Source organism: Protomyctophum bolini (assembly GCF_963924005.1).
Source record: "Protomyctophum bolini genome assembly, chromosome: 17".
NCBI classification, from domain to species: Eukaryota; Metazoa; Chordata; class Actinopteri; order Myctophiformes; family Myctophidae; genus Protomyctophum; species Protomyctophum bolini.
In genome coordinates, this window is record NC_137878.1 from 16,915,533 (window position 1) to 16,942,177 (window position 26,645).

The 26,645-nt window shown below is 44.4% G+C and overlaps 1 protein-coding gene across 13 annotated transcripts in view; it reads left to right on the forward strand.

The window, feature by feature from the left end:
• macf1a (microtubule actin crosslinking factor 1a) overlaps positions 1-26,645 on the forward strand; it is a 292,770-nt gene that overhangs the window by 161,973 nt on the left and 104,152 nt on the right. For 11 of the 13 annotated variants that reach the window (XM_080786736.1, XM_080786746.1, XM_080786742.1 and 8 more), the window contains 23 exons: positions 210-314; positions 450-545; positions 840-965; positions 3,392-3,544; positions 7,830-7,984; positions 8,228-8,354; positions 8,662-8,845; positions 9,129-9,295; positions 10,498-10,676; positions 11,368-11,506; positions 11,957-12,150; positions 13,165-13,324; positions 13,613-13,696; positions 13,819-13,926; positions 14,034-14,132; positions 14,503-14,625; positions 14,774-14,865; positions 15,245-15,380; positions 17,803-24,690; positions 24,807-24,962; positions 25,436-25,651; positions 26,000-26,149; positions 26,287-26,583. In XM_080786736.1, the coding sequence (XP_080642862.1) occupies positions 210-314; positions 450-545; positions 840-965; positions 3,392-3,544; positions 7,830-7,984; positions 8,228-8,354; positions 8,662-8,845; positions 9,129-9,295; positions 10,498-10,676; positions 11,368-11,506; positions 11,957-12,150; positions 13,165-13,324; positions 13,613-13,696; positions 13,819-13,926; positions 14,034-14,132; positions 14,503-14,625; positions 14,774-14,865; positions 15,245-15,380; positions 17,803-24,690; positions 24,807-24,962; positions 25,436-25,651; positions 26,000-26,149; positions 26,287-26,583 (10,134 nt within the window). The remainder of the gene's footprint in view (positions 1-209; positions 315-449; positions 546-839; positions 966-3,391; positions 3,545-7,829; positions 7,985-8,227; positions 8,355-8,661; positions 8,846-9,128; positions 9,296-10,497; positions 10,677-11,367; positions 11,507-11,956; positions 12,151-13,164; positions 13,325-13,612; positions 13,697-13,818; positions 13,927-14,033; positions 14,133-14,502; positions 14,626-14,773; positions 14,866-15,244; positions 15,381-17,802; positions 24,691-24,806; positions 24,963-25,435; positions 25,652-25,999; positions 26,150-26,286; positions 26,584-26,645) is intronic. The other 2 variants (XM_080786738.1, XM_080786739.1) reach the window with 2 other exon arrangements.

Sequence of the window (26,645 nt, forward strand, 5' to 3'; positions counted from 1 at the left end):
AACAAAGTATATCTTTATTTTTATTTCTGTTATTTTATTATGTTGTTTTTATTTGTGATATGGATCTTACTGGGTCTGGAATAAAGATTCAGTTATATGAATATCAATCAGGCGGAAATTTGTTTTCAGATTCACCCACAATTGACAATTGAATTGAAGATACACAAACAATCAAATGCCAACATTCTGTTCGTCTCTCCTCTGCCCAGGAAATGAGGTCAGACCTGGACGACAAACAGGATGTAATGCGTTCGCTCCAGGAAACGGCCGATCGCCTGTGTCTGGAGAACCACCCGGCAAAACAGACCGTGGAGGTACGGTTACCCAGCAGCCACCTCTTCCTCCTGAGTCATTCGGTGTTATTGAATTGGTCAGAATGACCTTTAGAGCATGGGTCTTCAACAGGGGGTCCTCAGAGTTACTACAGTAACACCTTTATTTCTTTCCAGGCATACAGTGCCGCCCTGCAGACACAGTGGCAGTGGGTGCGTGAGCTGTGCGTATGTGTGGAACAACACCTTAAAGACAACGCTACCTACTTTCAGGTAAAGTTCACTGTCAATCGGTTATTCAGCAACACCATCTGTGCAGCAGCTGCTGTACATCACATGACACGCCTCATGATTAGAGCGATTTGTTTTCCACTGGCTCAGCTGTGGGAATCCAATTTTGCTCATAATGTAGTGATATACCATTAATGTTGTTTTTCGGTCTCTGATGTCATCAGAACCCTCATGCGAGTCATAATCCTGTCGACTGTGAACGATGATGATGATAAACTCGCTTTGAGACTGTTTTTTTTTAAACAAAACGGTCACTGTTTTCTCTAATTCTGACAGTTCATGAATGACGCGCGGGACTGTGAGTCGTACCTGCGTCAACTCCAGGACTCCATCAAGAGACAGTACACCTGTGACAAGAACAGCCGACTGGGCAAACTGGAGGACCTTCTACAAGACTCCATGGTATTGATTGATTGATTGATTTAAATATTTATTAACAGTTTGCAGAATTACAGTATATTTCAAGTACAAACTCAATATAAAGACTGTTAACTGTGAGTGGACGACCCAATTAAGCATTACACTTGTTTAAAAGAGGGTCCACCATGTTCAATTCATCAAAACATTTAGAGACGTACAAATAGACACTTCTATATACCAGTCAAAAACAGAACAGGAATTCATCATATGAGTCCTTCTTCCTCTGGAGCGAAAACTCTGAAAGCTCTGTGTTTGGTCTAATAGCTAATAGGCGAGACTTGTGATAATAGCATGTGTACAACGCACTGAAGCATAACTAACACAATTGCCTTCAATTTGGAGCAGTCATATAGTTGAGTGGGAATCGGAAGGTCTCCAATTCGACTCTCTGCTTGCCCAGTCTGTGTCAAAGTTTCTCTGACCGAGACACTTTATCCCTAACAGCTCCCCCTCATGCGCTCATCTAAGCCACCTGATCAGCCATTTGCTGGGTGAAGCAGTAAAAGTAATTTCCCCTAACTAGCTTGTTGTTGTTGTTGTTCTTGTGCTGGGTAGCTCTAGGCCTGCAGTTCTGCCACATGCAGTGAGGTCACATCTATTTGAGAGGGACGTTGCTGAATCATGCCTCCTGTGGCAAAGATGTTGAGTCTGCCACATTCACACCTAGTTCTCATATGAATGTGCGCATGCTCATGCACACACACACACACACACACACACACACACGCACGCACGCACGCACACGGACACAGAGCAGATGGTGCTTTGCACCATGGTTCTGAGCAATTGATTAGTGGCCATATATCAGGTCAGAGGAAGAGTTTGTGTGTACGACGTCTTTATATTGTATCAGTATGTCTGTCTGTGGGTGTTGTCCAAAGAAAATCTGTGTTGGTTTAGGCTTTGCCTCTGTTTATTTGTGGCTGCATGGCAGTGCATACAAGTGTGTGCAAATCCACATGCTTGCGTGCATGTTTATATTAACGAGCATGTGTCCCTCCGTGATCTCCGTTTGTCTGTGTGTTTGTGTCGGCTTTCATTGATTGTACATTTGACTTGTTAATAATTTCCCAACATTCAATGAACATTCGTTTGGGTGTGCTCAAACTCTAATTCCGAAAGACATTTGACAGGAGGCCGGCACATGCCTCAACGATAACCAATCAACCACCAGCCTCTTACAGTCTGAGATCATGAAATAAATGATGGGGTATTAGACCCATTTCAACTTCAGCGTACAGCTGCATCTCTAAACTTATCTTGTCTATAGTTGATCTTGAAAATGTACTGGTGTTCTTCTACACAGGTTCGACAAAGACTTGAATAGTCTTCCAACAGACTGTAGAAGAGGGTGTTAAACATCATGAGTATTAGAGAATCTGTAGAAGAGGCCAAAGCCTAATGTATACTTTGGTAACATAGCATCGCTACAAATTAGGCTTTAATCCACCTAAACTGACATACCCAGCTTCTTTGTCATAAGTTCATATAAAGTAAAATACTACACACATAACATCTCATATGATTTTTTTGTTGGATACAGGACTAACATTTCAATTTTATTTTAATTAATACCAGACTCATGGAATTCACATTGAAATTACTGTCAATAAAATAATTTTAGTTTACTCACCTATTTGCTATCATCACTGTTGCTACACTTGTGTTGTATAGGCGTAACTGCAGCTCATATTAGCTCAGTGTTTTTGCCACTGGCCTGTGGAATTCACTTTGGGGGTGTCACTTTATTAACAATAGCCTAATATCCCGCTAATACACTCGTTCATACACTGTCTGTCTCTCTCACTCTGACATTACCTTTCTGTTTACTTGAGGTCTTTCTCTTCCTTTCTCTTCTCTCTCTAAATAATCCTTAATTAGTCTATGTCATTTGAGGACACGCTAGAAATAAATGAAATGCAATTCTGCATGTCAGGATTAGGCTTTACTGCTGTGCACCCAAGCCGTTGAGTCAGAAAATATTCACACCTCTAGGGCCACAGGCTAATGGGCTAGTTGTAATTTTCCACAACCTGTGCTTTACAGTAGCATGAACCATGGAGATAGAAATAAATATATTTAAATATTTGATTGGGGTTGTGCAGGGTACAAGTGACTCAAAGCAAGGCATATAGTCCAGCAGCCAACAGCAGACAACCGGCTGTCATCATTGAACAATTTATTTTATAGGGGTGTTATAATATGAATATTACAAAAATAATATTCTTGACCTTGGGATGTGTCTTCACTATTCTAGATTTGTTTCCACCTGAAGCCATGCCACCACACATGAACACACACACACACACACACACACACACACACACACACACACACACACACACACAAGTAAAAATTGACTGCTTTATGATTGAACCGGTGAGCATCATCTTACTCCCCCCTGACAGGAGGAGAAGGAGCAGCTGATAGAATACCGCAGCTCAGTGGCCAGCCTGGTGGGCCGGGCCAAGACCGTGGTCCAGCTCCGCCCCCGCAGCGCAGAGTGCCCTGTGGGAACCACCACACCCATCAAGGCCATCTGCGACTACAGGCAGATAGAGGTATGGTACCCAACACACACACATACCTAGAGCCTATAGGAGGACAGATTTTACCCGTAAACGCCACATTTCTAAATCCATATCATGGATCATCTTTGCAAAGAGATCCAAATGGCTGTTGTCATGTGACCTACTGGTCATGATCTGGTTGCATCGATCAAACACGCGTCATAAGGCAAGCTGACCTTGATGGTGGTTGTCCATGTGCAACAGGACAGTGAGTGCCAAGACAGCTTAGGTTACTGCAATAATCGCTCTCACTTTTCCTCAATTTAATTTGAAGCTGCAATGCAGAACTGATTTCAATGAATAAAACATAATTCTAACCTAATCTGTATGGTAGACTATATTAATACTATATTACTAGCACATTTGCAATTTTGCAGTGGTCCCCCTAAACTTCCAGTGGGATATTTCTTAGACCAAGTAGGACACCTACTGGTTTACAAGTGGTACTGCATGAAGCTCTTGTGCACAATATCTCCCTATGGCCAAGTGGGGATTCCCTCTTGGATGAGCGGTAGACATTGTCTCTCAGGCAGGTGACCTAGACATGACATTTTGCAATTGCAATTTTAAGTCTATTTCGATTTCAAACAACCACTATAAGTATACAATATTTGTCACTGTCTCCGTGAGTACCAGGTCTGCCCCAGGTTGTAAAATATGAACACTCGTTACCAGTTTGACCGTACCATTCTGTTGATCCAACCATCATCTCCTCTATCTGACATCCACTTCCTCTGTAATCCCCGACCAGTTGTAAAACGTTGCTCTATTGAGAGGGCCTTGGAGTTCCATGAGATGTTTCAGTAGCAGTAAAGACATACAGTATTCAAACTGTTTTGCTCGGTCTAAATTGTCTCTGCTGAAGGGGCTCAAATCGTACAAGGGTTTCATACTGTTCAAGAGCCAATTATGAATAGCAAATCTCAGACAAATGTACCACTGAGGAACCTGAATGAGTGTGAGGATTACAGCACAGTTTAAAATGAAACATGATTGTTTTCGCACATTGCTGTATATTGATTGGGTTCTTTTTTTTTCTTTCTATGAAGACGGCAGTACAGTCAGTAGTGAATGTTAACACTGGGCTGGAGAGGGTTAACACTTCGAGGAGAAAAATCCATTTGCCATCTGCCTCTGATCATGTTGACCCCCCTCAAAGCACAGCACTCACAGAAACCTGTCTCTTTCTCTAATGGTTAATTTATACTCCATCGCATGGTGTCATGCGGCGAAAATAGCAGATCTACATGCTCACGTGTTTCATCCTATTTACAGCATGCGACACTGGTGCTCAAAGTATGGCATAATTCAGGCTCAATGTGGATGCATATTGTACCTGCCATCTTTCTCTCTCTCTCTCTCTCTCTCACGCACGTCACACATTATGCACTCGCACTCAAACACTTTCTCCCTCTCCTTCTGCTTTGATGCCCTCAGGGACTTAGAAAGCCTTTCAATTATACAGTGTGTGTGTGTGTGTGTGTGTGTGTGTGTGTGTGTGCACGCATGGACAGCTGGGTGGCTGCTCGCTGCCCTGCTCACTGAGGCGTAATGTCATAGGGGGTTGATGGAGGAATGCGGATTGGCTGCCACACGGTAAAGTCCAGAGTGTTCATTTAACAAGGAAAATACTGATCTGTAAGGGTCGCAGAGTTAAATGAACACTCTAGATTGTGCTGTGCAGTGTGCAGGCTCCCATTTCAATCTCACTTTTTTGTCGTCACCACTTATAAATGTGTAATTCCACTGTCAGAGCAGTGGAAGGTGTGTGTGTGTGTGTGTGTGTGTGTGTGTGTGTGTGTGTGTGTGTGTGTGCGCTCGCCCTCTGCAGGGCACTCTGTCTGCTGTCCTTCACTGAACCTGAGGTCAAACTTGCACTTTGCAGTTTTCACAAAGTTAATTCTTCTTTCCTTTCCTTTCCCATCTCCTTCCTCCTCCATTCTCTCCATGCCCTCATGATTTCCTCTCACTCCCTCCTCTCCCTCCTCCTCCTCTCGTCCTCTTGTCGGCTGGGCTGACAAGACAAACGTTCAGGTATAGCTGCCTACGTTCTCTCTCTCTCACCTCAGATCAGCTCTTACACCGCGCACAAACACACACCGCACAGCCCTGCTTGCTCCTGCTTTTGTCAGCTGAACTCTAATCAGTTTTCTGACTTGATTTTGTTTGATTATTGTGGGTGAAGATATCTGAGATGGCAGTTTTCATGTTAAAACAGTTGTTAAAGTAAAGCTCACTTTAATTACCAAGTACTAACAATTAATATTATTGTGACATCGCTGCAGCACACTGCAGTAATACAGACATTAATAAAAAAAATAAGAAATCCTATAACCCACCGCTCTACTCATCATAAAAGGACTCGTCTTAAAGGACCATACCGGTGGCCTGGCATGTTTAGCTTATTGACTACTACTTAACATTACTGCACACCATTTTCCAAAGCTTACCAGGCTTTGGTTTATCTTCAAAGGAAGTCTGTTTCAAATTTGTTTCAATACTACGGTATGGAAATCTATTTGTAGAGACTTGAAACGCACTTGCCATTAGTAATCCAATGCCACATTTAATTTGGCCTTATTTATTTATATTACATTCTATTAAATGCATCTTAAAGTACAAATTGATTTGAAAAGTCTAGCCTAAAATAGCCCCTGGAAAAAAGATTCTCCAGGGGCTTTTATTCTTAAAGCTAATTTTAGGTGAATGGTGTATTTTGCATCAGCATATAAATTATACATTTTTCAGTTGATAATGCATAATTTATATGCTCATTATTATACAATATATGGTATAAATTGGCCTTTACTCTAAGATGATGATGATGATAGTTTATGTGGTCCTTTTCAGCACAATACATCACATTAGATATCTAATAACAGGACACTCTTAGCCTGAGATCAGTTGGTAGAAGCAAGCAGCAAACGTTGACTGAACTGAATTTAACACAAAATCAGTCATTCAGTCAGTATTAAGACAATTTTAATCAAAGCTTTTAAAAGGATCCCTGGCTAATAACACGCATATGGCTTAATACATTATAATTGCCCCCCCCCCCCCCCCCCCATTGCAAGTTGATGATGTAATTTGTCATGTGTGTTCCAGCCCTATGGAATATATGAAATGTATGTGCTAATAAAAACTATTCAAAATATTGCTTTGATGTTCATATTAACCTTAGGAAGTATTAAGTTGTTTTTGTATTGACATATTCATTCCATACATTCCATAGGGCTAGACCACATGTGGACTGATGGGAGTGGTTCCTATTGAGTGAAAGATTATCAATTTATAAAATAAATACAATATTTAAGTTTTTTTTTGTTATAGAGGGCAATTATAATGTATTCAGGCATATTTGTCTTATTAGCCAGGAATACCTTTAAGCTTTAATGTACATTTTGTTTTGCAACATTAACATGTCGGTGTGTGTGAGTGTGCAGGGGATGGGGTGAGAGGGGGTGGTGGGTGGGGGGGCAGTCATTTACACAGGCATATGTGACTGTATGTGCGACGCTAAATGTCTTCCCCTTAGCCACTGCTTTGCCCGTCGTATTAGTTCTGAATGTATTTTTATGCCAGGTCTTTAAACCTAAAACTCCTCTATTATGTCCCTTGGCTGAGGACTTGATGATGACAATTATGTCATTATATTTCCACATCGTTGGTTTAATGAGTCAACAATGGACCGCTAATGAATTTGAACACATTAGGCGTTTAGTTGCTGTCAAAATATCAAGTGCTTTATTGTTTAAAGATTTTAAGTAGCTCTTGAATCCTTGCGCTGGATTCAGTTATTATTCATTTAGCATTTTGGTGCTTTCACTAACCTCATGTAACACCATGAGTGTTTTGCATATTGTTTTGTGTCATGAGTTATCAATATCAGTTTTTGTTTTGCTCATTTTCTTCTCCCCTCCCTTCTTTTCCCTCTCTCCCTTTGATCCTGTTCTTTCCATTCACCCTATATTTCCTTCTGTCCTGTCGGCCATCTTTCCTGTAACAACTTCTTCTCTGGTTCCCATAACTTGTCATTGGGCACTGACTTCTCCATCACATACTGTAACACTGCCGGGCTGTCATCTTCATGTTGTCTTTACATCTCCCATCCTACTTCCCTCCTCCTGGCTTTCCACCCATCCGTCCCTGTCTCACTCTATCCATCCGCCCCTCCACCATCTTCCCTCCATCACCCCCTCTCCATTACTCTGCCTCTACTGTATCCCCCTACCCCTTTGCGCCCTTCCCTGTGCCTCCCCTGCCCACCACCTCTCAGATCACAATAAATAGTGGGGAGGAGTGTGTCCTGGAAGACAACTCCCAGAGGACGAAGTGGAAGGTGATCAGTACGACTGGGAACGAAGCCATGGTTCCCTCTGTGTGTTTCACCGTTCCCCCTCCCAACCAGGAGGCCATCGACACGGCCAGCAGGTACAGTACACACGCCCACACAGGATGCTGTGTAGATCAAAAGGAACCAAGTGCCTCATGCTTTTATTTTTGACAGATAATTCTCCCCAATAATTTGTGTCATATTGAACACACACATTTGAAAACTAACACACGCGCGTGCGCACACGCATACATTTATTAATTAGTAATCCCTCTGTGTGTGTGTGTGTGTGTGTGTGTGTGTGTGTGTGTGTGTGTGACTGTGACTGTGACTGTGCATAGGATGGAGCAGTTGTACCAGAAGGTGATGTCTCTGTGGCATCAGCTCCATGTCAACATGAAGAGTGTTGTGTCCTGGCACTACCTTCTTAAAGACATCAGGACTGTCTCTGCATGGAACCTGGACACGGTAACACTCACTGTGTGTGTGTGTGTGTGTGTGTGTGTGTGTGTGTGTGTGTGTGTGTGTGTGTGTGTGTGCACGCATGCACACAAAGTACTGATGATATAAATTAATGTTCCAATGTTAAAAAAGCATTGTTTTGTGTAATGAGTCGGTTCTAGTTTTCTGTCTATTTAAAAATAAATATTTTCTATTATGTTCTGTTCTAGTTTCTGTTCTATTAATTCTTATTCGATTTTGTTGTGTTCTATCAACACCTGTTCTTTCATTTTCCTCCTCCTCACTCACCTCCCTTCCTCCTTCTCCCCTCCAGGTGCGTTCCCAACCTCAGTCGGAGCGCCAGCAGGCCCTGGAGCACTTGGAGAACCACATGGCCGACTTCCTGGCCGACAGTAGAGACAGCACTCTGTTCCCACCGGCCGAGCGGCGTGACCTGGAGAGAGACGCCATGGAGGCCCAGGAGCACTGCAGAGAGCTGCTCCTCAGCATGGAGACAGGTAGGGCAGTCACAGAGAGGACACGGCACCGCTTACATACAGTTAACATTACATTCACTCTCTCAGACTGGACACGTCTGTTCACCCTGTTAACACAAAACGACTTGGAAAGCAGCAAATGAGCAAACAGTATACGTAAAACGAAGATGCGTAGACACACACACACTGTTTGCTCGTACAGTATATGTCGATTGCAGCATTTGCATTGATGCAATTAACATGGAATGATTTACTGTATGGATTCACAATGATGCCATCTTTCTCTCTTTCCCTCCATCTCCAGTGGAGAAGGATGAGTCTGTATCTCGTTCGTACCTGTCTGAGCTGCAGAACATCAGGCTGCGTCTGGGGGATGCCGAGCAGAGACTAACACGGGGCATCCAGACTCCACCTCCCAGCAGGCTGTCCAGTGACAGCTTTGACAACGCTGTCCAGATCGCAGAGCAGGAGGTCAGAGCTGCACTCCGCCCCCACCTGCTGGTGGAAAGGAGCAATGACACCCCTCTTTGACTTGAACCTGTTTTAACATCACAGGCATTGATTTACCCAAAGATTTTACTGCATTATGAACTACTCCTAATAACAGGCATAGTAAAAACTATATTTGTTACGATTTTCCATACTTTAACCATATTAAGCCTGTTCGATGGTACTCATCATAATTGCTGAAGTCTAGCATATTCTAGGTAGTGATAGTTTTGTTATTGGGACCGATGTCTGCATTCTGCAAACCAGAATGTTCTATGCAAAAGTCTGGTTTCTCTTTTCAGTGGAGTCAGTCAAGCACTGGGTCACTATGCAAATATATAGGCATTAGGCAGCTTTACTCAAAGGCAGCAAATCTTAAACGATAAGCATTGTATTCAAGCAGGGACTAATGTTCTTTCTGCCAGTTGACCCATTTTTGCAGTACATCAGGTCAACTTGTGGCTCCAACATTTTCACTGCAAGCATGCATGGAAGAGCCTGAACAGGGACTTGAACCCTGGACCCTCAGATTAAAAGTCTGATGCTCTACCGAGTAAGCTATCCAGGCTGTGCTTGGAAACCAAAGCAATCTTATTAGGAGTCACATGTGCATTACAAACATGCACAGGACAATTGAAGGGTTTTTCCTATGTATGACTCCTCATGTGTCCCTTTATTATGATTTCTAGTCCACATCCTTTTGACCACAAACGGTGCAACTGAAGGGTCGCACCATTATTCTGACGATTGGCCTACCGTTGATTGAGCTTCTGATACACTTGCACTTATCGTTACCATATTGGGATTATTGATTATCTAGATGGCATTTTCACTATGTAGGTGTACTTCATTTTGTATAGTGAAATGCACTTTATATAAAAGTCAAATAATTATATTGAATTTAGTCCCCACTCTTTTGGGGTGTTTTTGTCACTGCACGTGCGATTTCTTCCTCTGCACATTCTAACTATTTGGAGTGGGAGCTATTAATTCAACGCCCAGAGGGTATCTTTCTCAGGGACACTTTGACACAAAGAAAATGTAATGCGTGCAAAAATAGTGAGAACTAATTAAACAAAAGCCCAAATACATGTACTGTAAATACTAAGTACTAAGAATGCAAAGATAGTGGTAGAAGTGCTGTGTAAGTTTGACCCTCCTCTCTATCTCTGTTTGTCCTCCAGAAGGTGCAGGTAGAGCTGGACGCGCTGCGCTCCAGTCTGGGAGACGTTTCTCGTCGCTGTGTGTCTTTCTTCGAGGAGAAGCCATCGTCCTCCAGCGTGCCCGTCCTCCGCTCGCAACTCAACCAGGCTGTGGAAAAGATCGACCAACTGCACAACCTCTCCTCTGTCTTCCTACAAAAGTTAGTACCACTGTTCGTTTCAATAGAGCTAAGAATGATTTATACGTTGTTGTGTGACAGAGCCGAAACTCCGTTTGTAAATGTTCGGCATACAGGCACTCATCCAGAAGCATCTTTCGGTGAGATATTACAGCAGACTTAATGTAAATTATTAATTTATAATGATTATTTTAATAATCATTATAAATGTATATATCCTGCAGGGTTATTCATTGTCACACAAAATAATCTGCACACAGACATGTCATGCACCATAACTTTCTCTGTACCCTGTAGCTCAGGTGACCTGCTTTTACCCATTAAAACCTGGAAAACGCATTTGTGTCATTTTTGTGCCATGCTGCGAGCTTGTACATCTGCTACTTTTGAAAAATAATAATAGCAGAATACTACTGGTTTAGAAGGCATTTGTAGAATCGTGTAGAAAAGTGTGGGCGTGTCCAAGGTACCTGTCACTCAACTCACTTTGAGCTGAGACAAAAAGTACCGTAGTCTGTTTGAACAGGCGTGCGTTTTGAAGTCTTTGAAGCAAGGAAGCCCGCACGACTCCTGCTCTAAATGTAAAATAGCATCTGTAGATGAGAAATAAGTCTACATGTTGTTACTACATAACCTATTTATGGATAAAGAAAAAATATAATTATGACCGTAAGACGTTAAGACCTTATTCTACACCTGTGTTCTCCTGCAGGTTGAAGACAGTAGATGTTTTGGTGCGAGGCCTGGAGGAGGCAGAGAGTCAGGTCAGGAAGTATGAGACCAGACTGAGTGAAGAGGACATTGTGCCTGCTGACACCACGGCCATACACAACATCAGAGAACAACTGGGGGTAAGAAATAAAACAACGCACGCACGCACACAGTTACACCACGGCCATACACAACATCAGTTACAGTACCGACACTGTTCTCCTCTTGTTCTAGTTGCTATGCAAATCAAAATAAAAAGGACATTTATTATGTATTATTATAAAACCTTTATTCTATTTTACTCAACTTTTGGGGGGTTTTAAACTTTTTTTCTTCATGTTCGACAACAAGAACAGAGTAAACTGTGTGTACTGTATAGTCTATTATACAGGTTCTGGTACGATACGGCTCAGTTTCAGATAAGGGTGTCAAACCTAATTTGGGCCCCTGCTCAGCAGGTGGTACCGCCTCTGAGTTATGGGAACCGGTACTTTCAAAATGTGTTAAAAAAAATGAAAAGCTACAAACCTTAGGCGTCTGGAACGTTGAAAAAGAGACATAAAATTGTTGCTCTTCCATCACCTCGCCAGAGGTGGCAGGAGGAACTGCCGGAGCAGGAGGCCGTGTTCCAGTCCCTGCAGTCGGAGGTGAAGCGGGCCAAGGAGGCGGGCTCTCAGCTCAGCAGGCTCCACCCAGACCGCAGCAGCGATGTGGAGCGCCACCAGGAGAGAGCCAATCAGATGGCAGAGAGGTGGAGCGGTGTCAAGAGGCAGGTGGAGACGAGGTGAGATGCTTAAAAGAAGGGATGGATGAAAGAGAGTGTATGTAGCGAGACACTGTTAGACAGACTGGAGATGGATGGTCGATATTGGGATAAGAAGTAGTGAAAATAGACAGTCTTTAGGTTCATAACGTGTCTACCGTATCTTGATTTGTTTCTGAATTCTTTCTGACAAATTCAAGCCCCATAAAAAAAAAAAAAGGTTGAAAGTTGTTAAACTGCCACAATAATGTTATGAAGTGAATTGTCTCCACCAGGCCGAAGGCATGGGGAGAGAGTATGTTTTGCACTCCGTCCATGTGTCCGTGTGTGTGTGTCCGTCGGTCCGTCCGTCCGTCTGTGTACAGCTATTCTCCGGCACCGTTCGATGCCAAATTTTGCACACACACTCCCTGGATGCCAATGATGAACCTCTGCCCCAAACTTTTCCAGACCGGCCTGTTATAGTGTCCAAAAATCCCGCAAATTGTTACACACTATCTCTATAGTCATGTGTTCAAGCCGGATCTGTCCGATATTTCATATTCCATCCTAATTGCCCTTCAAAGTTGGCAGGATTGGCCTGTTTTGAACAAAACTCCTCAAATCATGAAGGCAGCGTGCAATTCACGTGACATTTTTCACAGACTTTCCTACTAGGCTGAGGAATATATCCCACTCTTTTCACATTGGCCTGTTATAGCGCCACCAACAGGTGGATTTTAGCAAAACACATTTTGGAACAAAATGCCTCAAATCATCCAATTGCCATCAAAGGCAGAAGAAATGGCACCCTTTTCACATTGGCCTATTATAGCGCCACCAGGAGGCCACAACCTGACCTGCCCTGGTGGAAACCTGTGCACTTTATCTAGATAGTTTGAACTGAAATTGATAATGTTTTTTTTCCCCCTCTCCTTTCCAATTGCTGCACCCCCCCTCTCAACTTGGAAACGCCTGTTTTGTCTGACCCAAACTGTGCCCATTAGGGTCTGTTTAAAGCAAAGCCTAATCCCTGTTTGCTGTTGTGTGTTCCAGGCGAACAGACCTGGAGGTGCTGGGCTCAGAGCTGCAGCAGTACAGACGGGGACACTCGGGCCTGATCAGCTGGATTGAGGAGACCACCAAGAGACAGGAGAACACACAGCCTGGACAGATGGACAGCAAGGCCTTGTCTGAGCAGCTGGCACAGCAGACTGTAAGGACACATTCAGTGGTAGCATTTTCATCTCCACAAGGATGACTTTAGCATGCAGGCCCATAGGGTTGGAGGGAAAAAAAGAGGTTTCTCATATGGAATAAAAAGATGAGAAAATGCTATTATATTTAGCAACAAAGATATTGGTACATGTATGTATTTGCTGATGTACAAACGGAGCACGAGAGAAAAATAAGGGTTAGAGAGAGTCATCACCTTCAAAAGATATTGAGTGATTTCTTTAAATGCCATCTGTTAACATGTATCGCCAATCTCCCCTTCCCCCAGGCATTAGTAGCAGCAATCGAGCAGAACCAGACCAAACTAGATGAATGCCAAACTCACTCCAAGCAGTACTGCACTGCAGTCAAGGTATGGGACTGTCTGACAATTTCATTCTAATGTAAATCAAGGGAAATACAGTATGTACAAAGATTCCCGCTTTGCTTTGTCTGATACTGAATGTCCTACTCTGTGTCTGTATCCATTGACAGGACTATGAACTACAGCTGATGACTTACAGAGCCTTTGTGGAGTCTACCCACAAGTCCCCTGTCAAGCGGAGGAGGATGCACTCCTCTTCTGATGCCATCACTCAGGAGGTATGGAGAGAGATGAAAAGATAGCATTTATTAGTAATTGCATAGTCATTTAGAAAGCATTTTTTCAGTGTTTCTGTCATTTAATTCCTGTCCGTTTATCATTCTAGTTCATGGACTTGCGAACACGCTACACAGCCCTCGTCACCTTGACAACGCAACACGTCAAATACATCAGTGACGCCCTGCGAAGACTAGAAGAAGAAGAGGTGGACATTTGATTAAATTCTGAAAATAACGCATCTCTCTGTAATGTCTATAATTACAGTAGTGAGATGAGTTCAATGCAGGAATTTGTTTTGCCCACTGCCATATATTTCAGATACGTTCTTATACTACTTAAACCCTATACCGAATTTAGCCGATCAACAAGCTCACAACGTGTTTGCGTTGCGGTACGCGGTGAGCTTGTTGATCTGCTATTCATGCTGCATGTTTGTCACCGTTATTATTATGACATGCCCTTAATTGGGACGCTCGGACTCATGAGAGCCTCTGTGTTCTCTCGGGTACTAAAGGAAGTAGTCGCGTCATGTCTGTCAGAAATGATCCATCGGCTCTAATAATGTCTCCGTGCAGAAAGAGGTGGAGGAAGAGAAGCAGGCCAGGGTGGGCCAAGTGTCAGACCTCCTGGGCTGGGTCAGCGGCCTGCAGAGACGCACCGGTGGGCCCAGTGCCGAGTCTTCACTGGCTGCTCAGCAGGTAATCGGAACCACTTACACAGTATGACTTTAAGTGATTTTTATACTTGTTACCTTTCGACAGGTGTTACCTTTCGACATCGTGTTAAGACATTATTTTGTCTGCTTCCCTGCTCATGCCTCCTACATTGTCTATGTGACCCACATAGGCCATCAAAGAGCAACTGGCTTCTAAGAAGGATGAAGTGGCTGAGGCCATCAGAAGCACACAAGCCTTCCTACGATCCAAACAGGCCAGCAAGTAGGTTCATAGCACACACACACACACACACACACACACACACACACACACACACACACACACACACACACACACACACACACACACACACACTGTGTGTATATATATATGTCCTGACCTTCACTTTGTTCGAATGAAATATCTCAGGTGAATATCCTGGCAAGATAAGATAAGACAGACAGACAGACAGACAGACAGACAGCAACACACTTCTGACCTTCCTGTGTAATTGGGAACCTCTCTCTCTCTCTTTATCGCTCTCACATGCATGCACACAGGCACACACACATGTGAGCACACACGGACACACACACAGGCACACAAATGTGCCCTCAGCGCCCTACCACCCGTAACCTCTCCATCTGCCTCTCCCGTGCAGGCTGTCTCCAGAGGAGAGAGCGCAGGTCTCAGCCCAGCTGGAGGAACTTACAGCTACCTACAGCCAGCTCTGTGACAGCTCCACTCAACAGTTACAGCAGATGGAGCAGCAACTGGCCAAGGAGGAGGAGAGAAAGGTAGAACAGGCTGAGGAAGGGATGGGAGGTGATGGAGGGTGTAAAGTTGTGTTTGGTTGGTTGGGTGGGCTGCAGAGGGGTTGATTACAGTATGCCCTTGTTTTATACCTAAAACAAAATCAACATATTTTCAACTGAAAATATGTTGGTTTTGTTTTGGTCATTCAAAGAAGTAAAATGTTACTTTTAAGACACCAGTAAAATGGTAGGGCATGGGGACTTTTAGCACTGTCTGCAACTGACCCATAATAATGTCATTGGAAGGACATGCAGGAAGAAAGGGATGCCAAGTTTATGCCTGATGCTTGTTTTGCTGGCGCAAGGTTGAGGAACTGCCCCTCAAGCAAAGATGTGTGCGTCACTTTTTATTAGATGATGTTGCTTTCACTTTGAAGTATGCTCGCGAGCTACGCGCGTGTTAATGAGTGTGTTTAATGTACCGCATGCTTTGTGTTGCCTGACAGTGTGTGCATTCATTTTTTATTTCTTGGTCATACATCACCACATCATTCCTAAATTCTGACTCATGTACTTTTTGGTTTGGTTTCACTAAACTTCACAAGATCTTATTCAGACAGTAGCAGCATTCATATCAACTGGAAGTTTAGAATTGTCCATGCTTCATCACTTCTCCCCCAGTATCTTTTAAGGCCAGTCAGGGGAGACGTTTCGAGGAATGGTGTGATTTTAGACCATGCACATCCAGCTTTCATCTTCCAGTTGGTAGTGAACCACGTTATGATGCCCATGTTTAGCTAGAACAGACTCAGTCCATATATGTGAGCTTGGAATGAGGAGCTGTACACTGTCTGAATTGGGCCTTAGCATGGAGTGATCTATCACGTACTGTATACTGTAACATCATTCATCATCACCACCATCGTTCTCAAGGCCATTGTCATCTTCGTCACCACATCATCATCATCATCATCATCATCAAACACATGTGCTTAACTGCTACTATGGCTAATACTTGGCCTTAGAGGTGCAGCTGTAGTGTAGCACTGCATAAGTCATGCTAGCAGTTAGCTACCGTAGAAGCTATATAACTCATTTTTGTAGTATTTATTTTTATAGAAGCACAGTTATGCCATGCATTTTTACCCTCATTTCTGTAGTCACCCATAGAACTCCATTATGCTAGTTCCAATTTTACTTTTATGTCATATTTTTGTTACGTTAGACATTTCTTCTTTAAGTGGTGAGTTCTTAACATTATTCAAAATAAAATGTAATAATTTTGGTTATACACTCATACACATGTCTAATTTAAAGTGTATTGAGCATCATCAAAATGAGCTATCTTATCTTCTCAGGTGTTTGAATGATTGCACTATTATTATACCCCATTATTGATTCCTCCGTGAATTGTGTGTGGTTTTACAGTTATATTTCTTTGGTGTGAATTTAAGCTCAGAGGCTGTAACAAGTCACTTTTAATCTAGAATATACAGTATGTGCACCAGAGGCCAGCTACGCAAACCCTCACTTCACCGTTTGAGCATGTTGTGTCCAGATCACAAGAGAGTGTGTGTGTGTGTATGAGACTGTATGTGTGTTTTTGTTTGTGCTGTCTAATGCATACTATTAATGTTTGAATTTTAAACCGCCATTTTGCTTGAAAATCACTAACAGCTGCCAGAGGAGAATCGCGGATGAGCCAAGGAACATAGCAGCCATATCTTAAGACAGAATAGTAGTAAACAAACGTTAAAAAACTCTTCAATCTGTCTTTTATCTGTTGATAAATGTATTCAAATTAGTTCTGAGTCAGTGAATTTCCTAGCGGTAACCTCAGCCTACTCCAAAGCCATCGTGAGTCACTCAAGTCGACTGAACAACAAGTCAATGCCCACTAGTTAGTGCCACAGCTAAGTCATGGAAGTGTGGCATGCAGAATGCTAATAGCCAAGCTTCTCACCTGTCACGCCTCGCTCTGCCAAGCCCTGGGCTGGCCCGTTTAGTGTGTGGGTGCCACGGGACAAGCCCATACGGTAAGTGATGCAGGCTTCCTTTCTTACCGTTGCTTATACAGTAGTTGATTTCTCTCTAGTATATGTTTTCTCTAACCTTTTTTAATGTCATTTTCATGTGACTATTTCTTTCTGTCTTTGTGGAGCTTTCTGGGGTTTTCTTTTCTTTTCTTCTTTGCTTCTTGCATGCTTACTGCTTTTTTAGAATTGTATGTCTGTAGAAAAGTCTGTAGAAAAGTATGTCTGTGCTTTCGTGAATACATTTAGAGCCCTCTCTAGATAATGTCTGTGGCAACTTGGTGTGGGGTTTCTCCCTTTCCTGTTTTATTTGTGCCTGTATATCAGAACTTTTGCACGTTTTGTATTTAATTCTATTACCAAAGTGCAGAGCATATTTATATTCTTGCCAGTATGTCTGTATTGATTGTTGTTTTTCATTCTCTCTGTAGATTCAGACAGCCATTGCTGGAGTGATTGACCTGGGAACCGTGGAAACCTTCCCAGTGTTTCAAGCAGCGCAACGAGGTCTTATTGACCAGGAGTCCTGCCGCTTTCTATTGGAAACCCAGCTCACCATGGGAGGACTTTTTCATCCTGACTCCCCTCTCAGCCTCTCAATGGAGCAAGGTCTGGCTCGAGGCCTGATTGACACCCACACCAGCCAATCGCTGACTGAGTTCGAAAGTGCCTTGCAACTGGTGGACAAGGCTGTACCAACAGAGGGCCTGCAGCAGCAGCGTTTCCTGCCGGTGGTTGCAGCTATGCAGGAGGGGCTTATCAGAGAAGAGGTGGGGCTACGTATTCTAGAACTCCAGATGAACACTGGAGGTGTCAAAGATTCAAGAGGAGAGAGACTGAATCTAGAGACGGCAGGAGATATGGGCCTCCTGACTCCCAGAACGTTCACCAAGCTCCAGTCATGGCTTCAGCGTCGGGAGCTCATCGACCCAAACACAGCAGAGAAGTTAAACCTCTCTGAGCTTCAGCAGCGCTGTGTCCTCAATGAAGACTCTGGCCTTTATCTCCTCCCTGTCAAACAGCAGCCTGGAGGAACCGTATGTCTCTGTTCTGGGAGAAAAGTTGGAATCTTCCGAGCTGTTCAAGAAGGCCTCATTGACCGCAAAGTTGCCGTACGACTACTTGAAGCTCAGCTGTTTGCTGGAGGTATTGCTGACCCACGCTCTGGTCACCGTCTAACAATCCAAGAGGCTGTTCGCCATGGACTGATGGACCAAGATCTGGCTTGTACCATGCTGGCCCGACAGCTACAATCTGGAGGTATTCTGGACCCGTTTAGTGGAGAGCGTCTAGGGGTGGAAGAGGCCATACGCATGGAGCTTTTGTCAGCTCCTTTGGCTCTATTGGTCCTCGAGTCCCTCTGGACCTTCATGGGAGTGCTCTGGCCAGAATCTGGAGAGCTCCTGCCCATTGCTGAGGCCCTACAACAGGGAGTGATCTCCGGAGAACTGATGAGGAGCACCCTGAGGCATCGTCATGCCATCGGGGCGTTATACAATCCAGACGCCCTCCAGATGGTGTCCCTAAACCAGGCTGCAGGGACCAAGGATGCTCTGGGACCAAGTGTGGTAGAGGTCCTCAGAAAGATCCATATCCCTGATGTTCTCCCCAACATGAACCAAACGGGTACTCCATCTCTGAACCGCCTCAGCTGGGGTTCCACCAGCTCCTCTTCCCCTCCGTCCTCCCCACCTTCTGGGTCTGCACCAGCAGGGCCCTTCTGGGAGCCCACCACCATGGATGGCATGGATCCTAAAGAACAGGCAAACCATAAGTTGCTTTATCACCTGATGACCCACAGCTATGTCGATGTCCACTCCGGAAAAAGGCTTGTGCTTCTAGAGCCTGAGCTTGTGGAGCTGGTGAAAGCTACCGCATTAGTTACTGGGGAAACCGTGAAGGCTAATCAAGCTGTGGCAGGTCAGAGTGGCAGGCTTGATCAAATACTGCATCCCGGGTCAAAAGTGACTGAACAGAGTGAGTCTGCTAAAGCCCAAATTGCTATGGGACTGGAAGATGGAGGAGTGAAAGATGAAAAGAAAATAACTTCTGGGGAAAGTTTCAAGGCCCCGGCTAGGGAGCTTAAAGAGGAATTATTAAAATATTCTAATGGAAAGAAGCTGGCAGCTACTGAAACAGCATTGAGCGATAGAGACAGTCAGAAGAATAGCTCACGATTTAAAAACCAAACCAGTATCACTCAAGCTGTTATGGGAGAGACGGCAGCAATGTCCATAGTTGATAGCGAAATAAAGTCAACATCACTCACAACAGACAAGGACATTCTGACAGCAATGTTTAGGCAGGACGAACCCACTGGTTCGCCTGTTACTGAAGTAGACCAAACTGGTGATCCGACTCATTCTAAAAAGGAGATGGCTATAAAATATACTCTGCCTATCTCAGAGGCAGAAAACAAAAGTGTTATTAAAGAGACTGCCACACAGCATGCCAAATCCAAGATTAGTACCCCAGAGTTAGCAGCAGAGAAGGCTGAGGAGGATGCTGAGCTTGAGAGGTTAGTCACTGAACTCAAGCATGGAGGTCTGATGACAGAGGAAGGGGAAAGGCTTCTGCCAGACGAGGCAGTGGCCCAGGGCATTCTTCCTGGTCACACTGCAGTCAGGTTGATGGCTGAGGCTGGTCTGTTTGGAGGATTCATAGATGTCAGTACTAGTCAGTCCCTAAGTATGGAGGATGTAATGCGGGAGGGTCTCCTTGATGAAGACTTGATGTGGAGTGTGCTGAGGTCAGACAAAACACTAGCTGGCATTGTGGATGCTGAGAAAGGGCAGATCCGTGGGCTGAGGGAGGCAGCTGTGGATGGGTTGATCGACTGCAACACAGCTGCTAGACTTCTGGAAGCCCAGGTAGCTTCTGGGGGTATCGTTGACCTCTGCAGAGATAAGAAAGTTTCAGTCACTCTAGCAGCTAACCTAGGTCTGATAGAGGAGGACCAGAGAGAGGAGTTGGTGGCACTAGAGAAGGCATACAAAGGCAAAGCCAGAGATCCAGAAACGGCTCTTACTAAAGCAACATTACAGCTGCAAATGGATGGAGTTGTCGACCCTGAAACAAAGTCCCCGATTCCTCTGGAGCAAGCCATTCAGAAGGGGTTGATTAGGCCAGGTGAGGCATATCAAGCTTTGTCAAAGCAAGTGGCTGAGGGTGGAATAATACACCATGCATCAGGAGCACGACTTTCCGTTTCTGATGCTGTAGAAAGAGGCCTTGTAGACCGCTCTATAGCCATTGGGCTGGAGGAGCTAGAGTGGGTGTACCAGGGGAAAGTTAGTCCATCATCCCACCCTGGTGCTGCCATTTTCCAGGCATCAACAGGTGCCATTTTGGACCCTGAGACTAGACACAGGCTGACTCTAAATGAGGCACTTTCTAAGGGTCTGCTGGATGAGGACATTGCTAAAGAGGCCATGGCTTCTCCTGGTGTAACACAAGGTGTACTTGACCCCGAAACTGGCAGAATCTTGCCCTATTCAGACCTTGTTAACAAGGGCAAGATAGACATAGAGACAGGAAAACGTTTCCTTGAAGTGAAGCCATTCAGAGGCATTCAGGATTACCAATCAGGAGACAGTTTGACCCTTCCTCAGGCTATTGCATGCAATCAAGTTGACCCAGTTCCAGCTCTGAGGCTGCTCCAAAGCCAGGCAGACAGTGGAGGCATCATCGATATCACTAGTGGAGAGAGACTCCCTCTACCTGAGGCGTCCAAGAGAGGACTAGTTGCAGAAGACATGGTCAGGGACATAGCCACTGAGCAGATGATAAAAGGAGGCTTAGTTGACCCTGCCACTGGTCAGCGGGTCTCTAGTCTTAAGAGCGCCATTGCCGCAGGACTTATATCCAGTGACATGGCTGCCAAGATCCTGGTAAAGGATATGGAAGGTGAATATGAGGATAGTTTTTCACCTGTTCCATCATCAACAGGCACGTATAGCCCTTCTCTTACATTGCCGGTTACATTGCCGGTGTCTAGCCCAGATAGCCATACAAAGTGGTCAGGTGGAAGCACTGACCTGGCTTCACAATCTTCTCTCTTGGAGACGTTGTCAGAAAAAGACTTGGTGACCACAGAGCATGCTGGGAAGACATTGCCATCTATTACATCAACGCAGTCACAGTTTTATGATGCAATAATGGAAGAGGAGGTAGTTGTTGAGCAAGAGCCAGTGGGAGAAAAGGCAGTGACTGAAACAGATCTTTCCATTGATGTGTTGTCTCAGTTTGCTAGCAGTGTAGAAAAAAGGATACAGCAGGCAATTAAAGAAATTAAACCTAAAAATGAAGCCGCTAAATCTGAGGCTTCCAAACAAGGGCCCATTAAGATACTGCAATCAACTGAGAGCAAGGCTGATTCTACCTTGTCACCAATAGATTCCACTCAGTCTCATGCTGTTAGTAATATTGACAAAGGTTCACAGTACAAAGTCAGACAAGAGACTAATGTTATTCAGCCGAGTGACCAGCCTGCCAAGATACCCAAAATGGATCATAGATCAGTAAATGAGAGGGTCGCAGCAGTGCATCATGATGTTATTGATAGACAACTGACCGATTCTACGGCAGTAGATTTAAGGGATGATAGACAAAAGAAAGACATAGTGGAAGTGTCTACACTTACACTGAGTGAAGAGGGTGAAAGGATAGAGAAAGCTGAGGTGGAAAAAGAACGTAATGAAATAAAGACTGGAGCGAGAGATAGTACTGATGTTGAACATTCAGACCAGGCAACGTCTTCTCTGTCTAAGGAGTCAGAGAGCAAGAGCAAGAAAAAAAGAAAGAATAAGAAGAAAGGGAAAATTCAAGCTGACAGTGTAACACACCCTGTAGAGAAAGCAGAGCATTCTTCAGAAAATGAGATGGTATGCATTGCGACTGATGTCCAGGCTAAAGTTGCTGACTTGGCAAAAGATACTGTTAAATCACAACAGAGAGATAAGAAAGCATCCACACAAGAGGGCTCGTCTGCACTTGTAAGGCTTTCCACTGGAAAACGGGCTGAGGTCATAAATGATAGGAGGACCACATCTGAAGATGATGAGATTTCTCAAGCATCTGTTGAACTGAGCAAGCCTGCTCTTGAAGCAGATGCTATGATATCAACATTGTCCAAAGTCCATAGAGACGGTGAGAAGATGGAGGTAAAAGAAAGAGAGCAACAGAGAGAGGAGGCTGCTCTCACAGTCAAGCAGAAAGAGGGAGAGTCTTTTGTCATGAACCAAAACGAACAGGAGAAAAAGATACAGGAGCTAAAGAAAGAGGAGGGTGAATTACGTCATAAGAAATCCACCCTGCCAGACAATGAGAAAGCAGCCTTGATACTCAAAGCAAAAGAAAGTATTTTGAAGAAGGTGTTTGAGAAAGGAGTAAGTGAGAAGCAGACTGCAGAGGAGCTGCAGGCTCTACGCAGGGAGGTGGGGAAGAAGGACAGTCAGGCACCACCGCTTGAAAGTCTTTCCACTGAGATCGTAATTGCGGAAACTTCTCCAGCCAAGGACGACAGTGTAAAGCCACCTGATGTCATATCAGCACAGACAGAGGCAGGTAGGAGTAGAGGGAAAGAGAAGAAAAAAATGGAGGCAGGTGTCAAAGATGTGAGCTCCTCTGTCAAGGAGGGTGTTGGTGTAGATGCCAGAATTTCAGAACCCTTCTCAAAGGCTATTGAAAATAAGAAAGTTAGTGGAATGGAAGGCAAAGATGAAACGGCATTGAGCATCAAGGAAAACTTGACTAGGGAGGAACCCTCTCTCAAGGACAATGTTAAAATGGGTACCAAACTACCTCAACCTTCACTAAAAGAGAGAGAGGAGGACATTATCAGAGGAAAGGAGTTAAAGCTGAATGTCAAGGAGGATGTGAGTGGTGAGGTAACTTCTCTCACAGCGGGTGTGATAGTAGATACCAGGCCATCTGAAGTTTCAGCAAAAAAGAAAGAGGACTTGATGTTAATTGGCAAAGTAGATGTAGAGGGACCTTCTAAGGACAGTGTTGGCATAGCCACCAGACTACCTACACATAAACCTTCACTGAAACAAAGGGAGACCATTATCAGAGGAAAGGAAGACTTGACTAGGGAGGAGCCTTCTGTCAAAGCAAGTGCAAGTGTAGAGACCAGACTACCTGTAGCTTTATCAAAAGAGAAAGAGGAGAATGTAATTCTTGGATTTGAAGAACAAGATAACTTGACATTACTTGGGAAGGTAGATATAAGTGGGGAGGAACCTTCTGTCATGGACTTGGCCACCAGACTACCTCAACCTTCACTGAAAGAGAGAGAGGAGGTTATCAGAGGAACAGAGTTAAAGCTGACTGTCAAGGAGGATGTGAGCTGTAATGTACCTTCTTTCACAGAGGGTTTGAGAGTATATGCCAAGCCATCTGAAGCTTCAGCAAAAGAGAAAGAGGAGAGGGTGAATAGTGAAGAAAAACAAGAGACAGTTCCACTAGACCAGCATAAGGATGCCAAGCAAGGAAAGCGAAATAAGAAAAACAAAAAGTCAAAGATTCCGATAGTGACAGATGCAACAAGTCCACCTGTGACAGTGGAGAAGCCACAATCAGAGGTCTCTGTTCCAACAAAAACAGTGACAAAAACAACTATGGCCAAAACAGATGATGGCAGTTTGGTCTCCAGTGATGAACAGAGCACTGCCCAGGACATTGACAGTACATTAGGAAGTGATGTCATTGTGCCTCAAAGTGCTGTTCAGGCAAACAAAATGGCCACCTCCACAGTAAGTTCCATAGAATCTAATGCCAGCCAGCAGAGACTGTTCTCTTCTACGCAATTGGAGGAGAAACCCCAGACTGGCATTGAGGAAGTGATGGTGGCGGGTGTCAAGTCTGTGAGGAAACGACCTGAGAAGGAGCCAAAGGTACATATTAAGGATGATAAACACCTGGGAGTTGGAACCCCTGAGGTGTGTTTGCAATCAGAAATCAACCCTGCCATTGATTCCTCTGGCCTTCAGGAGGCCCCACCTTCCAAACAACAGACTCAACCTACAGAGCCTGTGACAGAGTCTGATACAATCGCTGTTAAAGGAAAAAATAAGAAAAAGCTAAAGCAGGTGGAAAGCTCTGCCCTCACTGAAACCAAATCATCGGAACGACTTGCAAAACGGCAGGATCCGGAGTCAGCACCTTGGCTTTCCGAAGCGGTTCCAGTGGACTCAGATTCTGCTGAGATTGCTGAGTCAGATGCAACCACTGAGAGCTGGGGAGAGGAGGAAGAGGATGGTGGTCAAATGGAAGAGACCGGCAGAAGGAAAGGGCAGAGTATAGCAAAGACTGGCAAGGTATACGTTTCTTATCATTTCATTTCCATATACTTTTTGATGCATTATTCATATTATAATTTTGAATTATAATTCCTGTTATCCAACCTTGTCCAATGTATTTCCTTTGTCTTTAGTCATCATTGATCCGTCAGGAATGCCTAGAACATGACCAGAGAATTGTGGCTCTTGTCTCTATGGTGAGGCACATTGAGGTCCGCCTCAAACAGCAGCAACAGCAGTCCATTGGTCGCAGCCTCATTGCTCTTGATGACACCATCAAACAAACGGAGGTACTGAAAAGTGACAATGCTAGTTTGCACCTTGAGAATCTCACTATAAAAAGACCACAAGGGCTTGAGATTGTTGCACGGAGTCGCATGCTGACGTTGTGCGACACCTGTGAGCAACTATGTATAAATCACTATTTACTGTACCTCATGTTTCAAGACTACTCGTCAGACATTGAATAATAATATTGGTTCAAAATGTTTTATTCGCTTGGCAACATGAACAGTATTGGACGTGTATTTGTATGTTATGTCATGTATCATATTTAGAAATAGTATTGAGTTGTTACACTTATGTTACACCAATTATTGTACATTAGATATTGCACACATACTGTAGTATATGCATTAGATATTGTGCATATAAATAGACACTACCCTATGTGCACTGTGTAATTGAATGTAAGCTGTATACAGTAACATGATTGTGTTTTACCAGCTTTAGCTACATTTCTCTTCTCCCACCCTTTTTTCAGGCTTTGGATTTGGAACTACGCGACCTCGAACCTGAGGTCACCAAGGAAGTGGAAGCTGCTAGGGGGCTGACGGAGCCTTGCCCTAAAGACGTCCCCCCTCAGCTCCTATTGGCCCTGGAAAAAGATGGGCAGGGCTTAGATAGAGGCTACCAGGCTGCTAGATCTGCCTCCGAGAGTCTTCTGCAAGGCCTACGAGACCATAGAGACTCCTACAAGGTAAAGTGACAGTCCAAAAACAAAATCACTGAATGGAAATTGTAGAGCTGGGGAATCAGAGCATGTGAGTGAAGTGGAAATATTTTTGCTGCTGAGCGGACGTCAATCAATGTGAGTAATACTGTAGAGTGGGTTGGAGCAGAGTGGCGGGGGGATCTACAAGAGCAGGTGTCGGAGTGTGAATACAGCTTCTTGAACGTGGAGCAGGATTTCTCCACTCATGACCTCTGTAGGGAACAATATCCTAGTAGTCACCTCTGTAGCATATAATTAATGGTACAAATGTGTCCTCTTTAATACAGGGCAGTGGGTTGTTATTAGACACATTTTATTTTCTCTCTCTGTCAGGAGGCAGTAACAACTGAGCAGAAGTCCCTGGGAGGACGAGTGGAGAACCTGCTGTCCTGGCTGAGAGAGACAGAGGCACAGATGGATGGAGGGGTGATAGAGAAAGACCATAGTCTGGATCATCTTACACAACAACTCCAGCTCTGCAAGGTAAGATGAGCACTTACTGTAACGTCATGGGACAAACTCATTGCACTCTAGATCAAACAATCACCGAAATGACTAAACAACAAACACAAATTCCTTCCTTGTCTCATTGTTGCACCTGCTTGTTATTCCCCACAAAGGAGTTCCAGTCATCTCTGGCAGCTCGCTCCAATGAGGTCAACAATGCAGTGTACGACATCCAGGTCTTCATCTCGGAGCGGGCCCAGGACCTTGTGCCTGAGCAGAGCAGGCACCTCCTGGGGCAGCTCCAACAGCTCCAGAGGGCCTTCCACAGGGCCTCTGGCCAAGCCCAGGCCCGCGCCGAGGCCCTCTCCGCCCAGCTGGAGAGGGAGGAAGAGCTTCAGCGTAGGGATAAGCTGAAACAAGAGACAGAGAAGCAGCAGGAAAAACAGAGGCAGAATGCGAGGGAGAGAGAGGTTTGGACAAACATGGTTAAAATTGAACGATCAAAGCCAGTCAGATTTTGAATGGCATGCTG